Source organism: Ceratina calcarata, unplaced genomic scaffold, assembly GCF_001652005.2.
Source record: "Ceratina calcarata isolate Rehan_Ccalc_2016 unplaced genomic scaffold, ASM165200v1 scaffold39.2, whole genome shotgun sequence".
In the NCBI taxonomy this organism is placed as follows: Eukaryota; Metazoa; Arthropoda; class Insecta; order Hymenoptera; family Apidae; genus Ceratina; species Ceratina calcarata.
This window is the reverse complement of record NW_017162322.1, coordinates 609,607-620,165: the sequence shown is the minus strand read 5'-3', so window position 1 is coordinate 620,165 and position 10,559 is coordinate 609,607. Positions and strand designations below refer to the sequence as shown.

The 10,559-nt window shown below is 41.4% G+C and overlaps 2 protein-coding genes across 4 annotated transcripts in view; both read left to right on the top strand.

Annotated features, from left to right (window-relative positions):
* The first annotated feature begins 3,011 nt into the window (after positions 1–3,011).
* On the top strand, positions 3,012–8,688 carry LOC108626226 (putative aconitate hydratase, mitochondrial). Its single transcript, XM_018026799.2, has 9 exons — positions 3,012–3,216; positions 4,460–4,614; positions 4,675–4,841; positions 4,935–5,687; positions 5,799–6,001; positions 6,468–6,756; positions 7,025–7,298; positions 7,412–7,760; positions 7,854–8,688. The coding sequence occupies exons 1-9, from the start codon at positions 3,184–3,186 to the stop codon at positions 7,989–7,991; spliced, it is 2,361 nt and encodes a 786-aa protein (XP_017882288.1). The 5' UTR covers positions 3,012–3,183; the 3' UTR covers positions 7,992–8,688.
* Positions 8,689–8,791: 103 nt separating this feature from the next.
* The window catches only part of LOC108626061 (B9 domain-containing protein 1), an 8,138-nt gene continuing 6,370 nt past the window's right edge, over positions 8,792–10,559 (top strand). For all 3 annotated transcript variants that reach the window (XM_026814461.1, XM_018026468.2, XM_026814460.1), the window contains exons 1-3: positions 8,792–9,848; positions 10,031–10,142; positions 10,291–10,399. In XM_026814461.1, coding sequence (XP_026670262.1) covers positions 9,723–9,848; positions 10,031–10,142; positions 10,291–10,399 — 347 coding nt within the window. In that variant the 5' untranslated portion in view covers positions 8,792–9,722. The remainder of the gene's footprint in view (positions 9,849–10,030; positions 10,143–10,290; positions 10,400–10,559) is intronic.

The window sequence follows — 10,559 nt, the reverse complement described above, 5'->3', positions numbered from 1 at the left end:
TGAGTCAATTTTACGCTGCGGCAATGAGCTCAAAGGAATTTTGGACGCGTGCCAACGATAGTAACCGTCATTGCGAAACATCAAGGTTTTAGACACCTTCTAATCCTGATTGCATTAAAGGTTAAATGAATTCAAGGTTTTAGTAGTATAATATATTCTTTTTCAAAACCGAAGTATAACAATGTTCTTTTAGAGACACTAATCTATCTTGTTGTGGAAAATTTGATTTACTACTGCTGAGAAACAGATTGCATTGTTCCACATTTCTCAGAAGAGTATTACGTGTATTTTCCTGATTATCATTCGTACTGTTCACGAGATGAGTATTTAGATCATCAGATTTGATGATCCAAGATCCGTAACAATGAAATCTGTGTTCAAAATGTCGTAATAGAGCAGGAATAATCGATGATATTATATCATTATAATTTGTACTTAAAACAAGAGTTTATTATTATCTTTTATCTTATCATCGATTAGCCTTGATGAATCAGGTCTCGGAAGAGGAACAGTCAAAGTCGTTCGATTCTATAGATGTAATCCGTCTCCTTATAGCAGTTTAATTACTTATTTCTAACTAAACCGCCTTCACGTGTCTGCTCTCTTTTCCAGTCGTTTCCTTTTAAGACCGATCTCGTTTCCAGCTCGTTTCCACGTCCGACGCAACCAGTCAAGTATCCGAACAATTTCGACTTCAACTAATTTATATTTGATATACCTCCGTCAGATCTTGTTTAAAATTCGGCTTAAGGGGGCTTAAAAATCGGCGATGAGTTATCGTCCCGATCGACACCTGCAAATTCCACTGTGACGACTTGCAAAGCTTATTTCTGATCCCGTGGACTGCTCCAACCGTGTCACTCCACTTTCTTTTTGTTTGCTCTTGGGAACGAACATGGCCATGGCTGGTTTCGTGACCCAGTCGAATTGCGAAAGCAAAAACCGCGCCGATTTTTCGAATCCGTCGCGTCGCGTTCGATCAGATTAGATCAGACGCCGCTGATCCCTGCGCTACTCCCACGCACTGTAAATTGCTTACCGGATTCCGGACTGGCTTCGCACATATACATAAGAGATGATACACGTTTTGTCTCTCTCTCTATCTCTAATACTTCCCATGTGTCGCTGCCAGTTACAGCTACGTATTTTCTGTGTGTACGTAAATTTTATTTTCTCAAAATTTCGGAAAATGCTTGAAATTGAAGTCGTACGCACTGATGTCCTCTACAAGAAGGGTTCTACGAATTTTCCTTCTAACTCCGATATTTAACGAGTTAAGTACAATTAATCCGCACTTTACAGGTTTTCATACACTTGCGAAACGTTTGGGATTTTCCTGGAATTATTTTCGAATCATCCTATCAGTACTCAATTATGATAAAATTAATCTCGAATAACAGTTATCATCTCCGTTCGTGTATTTCCCGATTACACGTATCATTTTTGCAAATGAAAACAATGATGATGAAATTCGTTTCTGAAATCATTTAACGCGCAATTATGCTAATTCCCCTGTCAAATGAGAATTATAGAAATCGTAAATTCGATTGTTCATAGAGTCACGGCGCATGATTTTATTTCTGGACGCGTTACGCATGTCCTGTCGCGTGTAATGCAACTGCTGACTCCGAACGATCTACGTGACGTCACGGAGAAAGATAACGCACGATTTTTAGATTGAGTCTCGAAACAGTTTCATCAGCTTAAATTGTTTCCGTGCATGATAGTAAATCGTGAACTTTATACTCATATCAATCTTTTTCAAGTGTGTGACATAAGTTTTTTTGAATTAAGGAACACGAATCGAAGAAACTTTCCACATTAAATCTAGATTATTATTATTATTCATTCTACTATTATTTGCAAGAGTTAAACGCAAGGTTTCGATAGTTAATTTCAAAATAAAAAAAGTAGTTTTTATTACTTTTTTGCATTACATGTAGCGTCATCCAACAACGAGCTGAGTAACTGTTTGTGTTTTAAAGAGAATGTTTCACTGCGATCGTGGAGCCAGAAGAAATTTGCTGCGCAGTCGCAGTAGAACATTCTCTTTAAAAAACAGATAGTTTCTCAGCTCGTTGTTGGACAACGCATAAAATATTTCAATAATTAATATAGATCGAAGTTATAAAAAATATATTAATAAATCAAACGAAGACGCGTAAAATATTTCAATAATTAATATAGATCGAAGTTATAAAAAATATATTAATAAATCAAACGAAGAATAAGTCAGGGACAGATCTTCATTTTTATGACTACTGTTTTAAGCACGTTTTTAAACGTTAAACACGATATGGCATTTATCACCATAAGTATTTTGGTTTCTTTAAGGTTTCACTTGAGAATCTTTGGGTTTTCCACTTGAGGCTCTCGACCTTTCAACAATTTAATCCTCATTTATGGGGTGTAATTTACAGTTTTATTACAGGATCTTTGTAGTGTTCTTGTTAAGGACTTATAGAGGACCAACCTTCAGTCCTTAATGGACAGACTCGAATGAGTTTTATTGTTCGGTAGCTGCCGAAACATTCTTTAAGTGGGGTTCCCAGATTCATCTCCCATTGAGCCAGATGTTTCACATCTGTTCAATCGATTGAACAGCTGTTACAAGCCAGCGATGTCGCCGTTCCACTCTCGCGTCAAATAAGACTGGAAGTTCCTCAGACATCTGCAGTTTCCGATCGTTTCAACTATGAAGTATCAGCTAGTGCATCAAATTGTGGCTTGCTCTTCAAGCTATCATCATTGAAAACCAACAGGTTTGTCTCATATCGAAAGGATTTTGATAGCTTGAAAGTGACTCGAAGTGGCTCGAGTCCATCGCTCGTTCGAGGCACGTCGACTCCGATTGGTTCGCCAGCAACGAGGAGGTCTCTTCAGGAACGGCATCAGAACGGGGGCGCCAGTATCTCGTTCCAAGTATTGAAATTGTTATTCAAACCAGAGAACGAGATAAACTGATAGCGCATGCGTGCGGGCTTTCTGCATCGACACCAGGAAACCAAACGAAACCGAGTTTCCCTCAGTTCTCTAGTGGCCGGTTTGAGAAGGGCTGCCACCGGAGTATAAAACGGGTTTCCTCTTTATTTAAGCCTCGCGCCTGCGCTTGCACCTTTTCACGTTCGACAGAACCAGTCTCTCGCGAACCACCACGCCTCTGGGAGACCATTTACCACGAAAATGTCCTACTGCACTCGAATCCTTCGAGGCCAGGTATGAACCGTAGAAACCATTCAGTGAATCGAAAAGAACAAGGGCACCGCGTTGAGAGGGACGATTCTGTGCCGGTGCGACCGATCGCCTATTTCAATCTCGACCGCTCGACACCATTACCAAGGTCGACAGTGTCATTTTGGAGCGGCGGCCTATCGACCGTTCAACGCGGATGCATTCCCGTTCGACTCTGCTCAATCGTAATCTGAAAACGACCATTTCTCTGTCACGAATTAACTGCGTTTCGCACTTTGCTCCTACAATTATCATCACAAGACGTGCAATAAAGATCTCGTTACGTTCTCGTTATGACATTTGATCACTTCATAACTTGCAATTCTCGTGCACGGGGTTCAGTCATTTCGGAAAGCATTGGCAGCGATGGAGCATTGATAACAGCTGCAGTGCTCCAGCCTGGAAGTAACGGCGGGGTTGATTAGACTGATAACCGTGTGAACGTTCATTTCGATGTTACATAATCGGTTCGCGTTATGTTATGGCTGTACAATTTTTGAGAGCACAGGACTCGAGATTATTCCTTCGCACGGCGATTGCGCAGCGACGTATATATTCGCGATTACATGGCGCGCCGAGTCGAATGTGAAATAAACCCAGTCCTTTTGTTTCGTGTGAGAATGCCATTGTAATTTGTGTTGACTGATAAAAGAGCATACAACAGCTGATAACGAATGTTTTCGAATCACTGCTAATTATACTCCTATCTTTGTGTGCTTTCCTGTCACGTTGTTTTGTTAAATCGTCTGGAGCCGATTCGGGGATGGAAAGTGCAAAATTTTTGTCTCCACAAATAATCGAATTACATAACGATCGATGCATATAGGCGCATCTATTCATACTATTTCGTCACATGCACGCAACAAGTTGAGCACATAGTGAAATGTAATAGCTATTGTGTCAACATAACGACTGTTTCTTTTTCTAAAGGGGAACACTGGTGTTAATAATATTTATCTGCATGTATAGTTCTTTTTATGAGCTTATACCGTCCTTGTTAACGTCGCAAAACGTGGTTGTTGTCAATGAAATATTGACCGACCATCGCAGCACGCGCCCAGATAAATAACATCGCGATTATGTAAACTAAGTAAGGAATGTGACGGTTTCTCAATTGTAATATTTCTGAATTTTAATGTCTCTGAATATTATAAGAATTGTTAATTAAATTCCGCATGAATTTAATTTAAATTAAAATGTAAACAGTATTTTTTTTAATCATTTGCAGAGGCTCACCGCGTTCGCTACAGACATTCAGCAAAGATGTTTCAGCGCGAGCGCATTGAGCTTCGCTGCCCAGAAGGTGGCAATGTCGAAATTCGACAGCACCAGCTACCTCCCTTACGACAAGTTGGAAGAGAATCTTAAGATCGTGAAAAAAAGGCAAGGTTTTAATTGACAGTCTTTAAACGACGATTTTCTAATCGGAAATGTTGGTTCCAGATTGAACCGGCCACTGACTCTATCCGAAAAAGTATTATACTCTCATCTTGATGATCCCAAGAATCAGGAAATCGTTCGTGGAACCAGCTACCTTAGGCTGCGACCGGACCGCGTGGCCATGCAGGATGCCACTGCTCAGATGGCCATGTTGCAGTTTATCAGCTCAGGTACCCATCGTTCAATCACTACTTCCTTTAATATATCTTTCCCCTCTTCATTTAATTCACTAATATCTCTTTCTATGAAAATTAATGTTTCAGGATTGCCAAAGGTTGCCGTTCCCTCGACAATTCACTGCGACCACTTGATCGAAGCGCAGACAGGTGGCACTCAGGACTTGAAACGAGCGAAGGACATCAACAAGGAAGTGTACAACTTCCTGAAGACCGCTGGCGCGAAGTACGGAGTCGGTTTCTGGAACCCAGGCTCGGGTATCATCCATCAAATCATACTTGAAAATTACGCCTTCCCAGGCTTGTTGATGATCGGTACCGACTCCCACACGCCGAACGGCGGTGGCCTGGGCTGCCTGTGTATCGGCGTCGGCGGTGCCGATGCTGTCGACGTGATGGCCAACATCCCATGGGAATTGAAATGTCCGAAAGTCATCGGTGTGAAGTTGACGGGAACCCTGAAGGGTTGGACAAGCCCGAAGGATGTAATCTTAAAGGTAGCTGGTATTCTGACTGTGAAGGGAGGAACCGGAGCTATCGTGGAATACTTTGGATCTGGCGTGGACAGCATCAGTTGCACGGGAATGGCTACTATTTGTAATATGGGTGCCGAAATCGGTGCTACTACCTCGATCTTCCCATACAATTGTCGCATGCAGGATTATCTGAAGGCTACTGGTCGCAGCGCAATCGCTGGAGCCGCTGATCAACATAAAGAGCTATTGACTGCCGATTCTAATGCCAAATACGATCAGGTCATCGAGTTGGATTTGACGACGCTGGAGCCGCACGTGAATGGACCGTTCACGCCTGATCTCGCTCATCCCATTTCCAAATTGGGTATGTAAAGATTTCTTTTCAATTCCTTGTTTGAATTTGTTGAGGTTCAATATTTAGAAAGTATGAATTTCGACAAAAAATTCACGAAAGGATGAAATTATTTCTAATCAGGTAGCACTGCCAAGCAGAACGGCTGGCCGAACGAAATCAAGGTCGGGCTGATCGGTTCCTGCACGAATAGCTCTTACGAGGACATGGGCAGATGCGCGAACATCGCAAAACAGGCCATCGAAAACGGTCTGAAAGCGAAGTCGGTGTTCAACGTCACGCCCGGGTCCGAGCAAATCCGCGCCACCATTGAACGTGACGGAATCGTAAGTCTCTTTCTAGAATAAATGCGGTTTATGAAAGCTCGGAGTAAAGCAGAGGTTGCACAGCCACGTTGGAACCCGGCCAAGCCTTGGTACATGTCAGTTAGCAACAAGTTACGCGGCCTACGCCAATTCTTAATTTGGTTCCCAATGTATTTTCGACGGCGCGTGTGAGGAAAAAATGAGTTGTCAATTCTGACAATGACATCGATTCGGATTACGAAGTATAGCAATTTTTATCGGGGAAATGAAATAATAACTTTTTCCAGTTGGACTCTGGATAGGATTGACTAATATTGCATATCTTCGGTATTACAAAAAAATTTGGAAAAAACCTTTAACTTTCGAAACGCAGAGATACTGCGAACTTTCGAAATAACAAGAAATACTTGAAGATTTTACGACATTTATTGTTTTTCTTATTTCTTATTAATTAGAATATTAAATTGATGATTTGTTTGTGATTTAGGCGAAGATTCTTCGAGATTTCGGAGGCATCGTTCTGGCGAACGCGTGTGGCCCTTGCATAGGTCAGTGGGATCGTAAGGACGTAAAGAAAGGCGAGAAGAACACCATCGTGACCTCGTACAACCGTAATTTCACGGGTCGTAACGATGCGAACCCGTCCACTCACGCTTTCGTCACCAGCCCTGAACTTGTCACTGCCCTCTCGATTGCCGGCCGTCTAGACTTCAATCCGCTCAGCGATAAGCTCAAAGGCAAAGATGGAAAGGAGTTCCTCCTCAAAGACCCTTTCGGTAAGCGCAACTTTTTTACAAATAACAGAGAGATAACAGGAATGAGTCAATCTGTCTGGCTTTTTTTCGAGAGAAACAAAGTCCCTCTGTTCTTTAGTCTGGCTATTTCATAATTTGATAAATACTGTTTACAAATGCGAATCTATTTCGAAATAATTTTTGTAAATGCTGATTGAAAACAACAAGATCCATTTGCCAAGTCAATGAAGACAGCTACGATTTTTTTAATACTTCAAATTAGAATTATTAATTAGAAAAAATCTTTTAGGTGACGAGCTTCCGAGCCGTGGTTTCGACGCTGGAGAGGACACCTACGATGCACCACCTGCTGACGGAAGGAAAGTGAAAGTAGACGTAAACCCGAAGAGTGAAAGATTACAATTATTGGAACCGTTCGACAAATGGGATGGCAAGGACCTCACCGATTTGACAGTTTTGATCAAAGTCAAAGGAAAATGCACTACGGATCACATCTCAGCTGCTGGCCCATGGTTGAAATACCGTGGCCACTTGGACAATATCTCGAACAACATGTTCATTGGGTAAATACCTTAAACTCAGTTCTGTCAAATAATGAAAGACTATATAAATTCTCATTGAAGTAAAATTTTGCGAAACCCTCGAATATTAAAGAATGGTACTCAATTTTCCGCAGAGCCGTGAACTCGGAGAACAATGAGATGAACAACGTGAAGAATCAGCTGACAGGCGGATGGGGCAAAGTCCCGGACGTGGCCAGAGATTACAAGAAGAAGAACGTGAGGTGGGTGGCCGTGGGCGACGAGAACTACGGAGAGGGTTCGTCCCGAGAGCACGCAGCTCTGGAACCCAGACATCTAGGCGGTCGCGCGATAATCGTCAAGAGTTTTGCACGTATCCACGAAACGAACTTGAAGAAGCAGGGTCTGTTGCCGTTGACATTTGCCAACCCTAGCGATTACGATAAGATCGATCCTACTGACAAGATCAGCCTTCTCGGGTTGAAAGACCTTGCGCCTGGCAAGGTACATTAATATTTTTCAATTTACTCTTAATTTTCTTATTATTAATTGATTAATCGAGTTATTTAATGAGAGAGCTTTTATTTTGATTCACAGCCGGTGAAAGCCGAGATTAAGCACAAGGATGGCAAAGTGGATACCATCACCCTAAACCACACCATGAACGAGCAACAGATCTCCTGGTTCAAGGCGGGTTCGGCGTTGAACCGCATGAAGGAAATCGCGGGCCAATAAAGAGGCTCGTGAGAACGCGGGGAAACCGTCGAAAGGAGACGTGCACGATCTCGTAGTTAGTTACGTGTATACCGAACGCGAAGCAGAACGGGGAATGATCGGTATGACACTAATTTTTCTGAGTAGATTTGCGTTAAACAGTAAAGCGAGTCGCTAACGAAGCGGCGAGAGAGAATTTACTTAAAAACGTAACTGCACCGTGAGACGCAACGGCAATGGTGCGACTGTACATGTTTTCTTCGCGACAATACCTCAACGAACGTCTGCCATCAGTCAGTGATGAAACGAACCGGGTAAAAAAAATTGTGAAAGGGGAGGAGAATGGATTTAATCTTCGCTTCTAGTGTAAGTAAGTCGTAGAGACGTGAAATCGAATCGTTATTTTAGATGTCGCGGCGAACTAGGAGAGTGGGGCTCGCGTGCGAACTGAGGAAAGTTCCACGCGCCGATAAGACTGCGACCCGCGCGTGCCAACGTGTGTTCATTTTTAAATCGTGTACAGCCCGCCGATGGCACGCGGTGATCGCGTCGTCACGCACCCACGCCCCGCGTCAGCGACGGAACCTTCTTGTACATACTACATCCATACGTCGTTCGCAATGTAGGACGCATCGTTATACCGTTTTCTAGACATTAATTCCATCAGATTGTAAGATTTGCTGTTGTTACGCGAGAAAATAAAACGTTGAACAGCGAACTTATTGTACTTATTTTTATCCACTTGCTACTACGTTCCTTAGAAGGGTAAACTAAATCGGAGTGCATTTTTTGCATTCTATAATCATGTGATATTTTTTTTTTAACAACCTTTACATTAACAATTATCTTGTCGATTTCAATGTAATTTAATGAATCAAATGTGTGTGAGATTACTTACCCTGTTTCAAGAAAAAATGAAGCTGAATTCTGAGATGATTTAGGGCAATATTAGTTAAAAGACGTAATCTTAATCTATCAATAACGGTCGATACGATTGTCAAGCAAATACTGTGATTATGAGAATTATGTCCACTTTGAAAAACTATCCTTTGTTTTCAATATTCTGGGGTTAATTACTGAATCTCTATTCCAATTTAAAATTCGACATACAAAAATTGTTATAAATAAAAATCCAAATAATCGCTACTTAATTATTTAAATATTGTCACAACTGAAATACTTCCATTTAACTTTCTATTAATCGTATATATTCGTAAAATGAATATTATTTATTTTCGACGCAAACTTTCCCCGCATGTAGATTATACTAAATTTGACCCGCGTAATTAAACCTGCAGCAATTACGAGTCAGCTAGCATCTCAGTACAAAATGAGGGGGACTCTTTAATAGCTCCGAACGTTTAATACCGCGGCATTTGCAGACACAATGCACGCTGCCACTGACACGTTCAGCAATTAGCCGGTATGACAGCCGTTTCCTAAATACTAAAAGAGAAAATTCCGGCAGTTGGGATCTTTCGACTGTGAAAACGTGTCACATGTTCCGTAAAACTGAGGCGCATGCTTCGTTGCCACGGCGACTGGTTCGCTTAATAGTACACAAAAGGCATCAGCCGGTACCAGTATATAAATATATCTAGAGCTAATGCTTCTCGTTTACTCAGCGCTAGAGTTTTGTCAAAGAGACCCTTGAAACAGACGAAGTGAAATTTTACTGATAGGCAAAACGGGGGTTGCAACGCGCTTCGACTATTTTATATCGCTTTGCGATTTTTTTTGTAAGTTGTCACAATGTCTGTCGAGGGTGAATTCTTTCTGTCAATAACGGGTTCGATCGAGCACGCAGAGTTTTATGACATCAACAATGCTTATTGCAAATACGGATATCACTTCGGTCCCGAATGGAGCGTAGTCGCCGTAAGCTATTTTTTTACTGACACTTTTCCATGTTATAAAAACGTGTGAAACCGGATTTAATTGTAATATAATGGAAAATAAATTAATTCAATTTTGAAATTCTTCTGCAATTACAAAAATCTCATACTACTTACAATTCGAACGTTTCATCTCCATACGTATCGTAACACGTATTTCATTAGGGTATCGAAGAGGGTTTGACGCAAATGAGCAAGTGCAGCAACGATCCCCGTAATTTAGCCGTATGGAACTTCCCCTTGGAAGCCACTTTTAAGAGTACCGACCCTCATGGATGTGAGTGAAAAATAATTTTCGACACAAGAACGAATCTCGATTTACTAATTGAACGTCTTGTGTATATTTAATCTTTATTATCTGAGTAATTGGTGACACTGAGCACGTGAGACGTGGTCAATATTTGGTATATCGAATCATGCCTTAGGGCCTCAGCTAATAATGTCGATTTACGGGTTGGATATCTTCGGCCACGACGTCATCAGGGGATATGGAGTCTGCTATTTACCGCTGAAAGCCGGTCGCCATGAGAAAAGGTATTAAATCGTAATCAGATCATCGCGAGTTATCTTTTAATAATTACGGTAATCATTCTTAATAAGACAAATTTTATTTCATATGAAATTAAATATAACGTCTCGTTGAAAGCGATCAACGTATATGTATAAAAATAACAGGAGAATTTATTTAAGAGCC

Bases quoted from the DNA above. Each gene is read 5' to 3' on its own strand.
- LOC108626226 (XM_018026799.2), top strand. From the start codon at position 3,184: ATGTCCTACTGCACTCGAATCCTTCGAGGCCAG. The intron at 6,002-6,467 runs GTAAGTCTCTTT...TTTGTGATTTAG, and splicing joins CCATTGAACGTGACGGAATC to GCGAAGATTCTTCGAGATTT. The intron at 7,299-7,411 runs GTAAATACCTTA...AATTTTCCGCAG, and splicing joins TCGAACAACATGTTCATTGG to AGCCGTGAACTCGGAGAACA.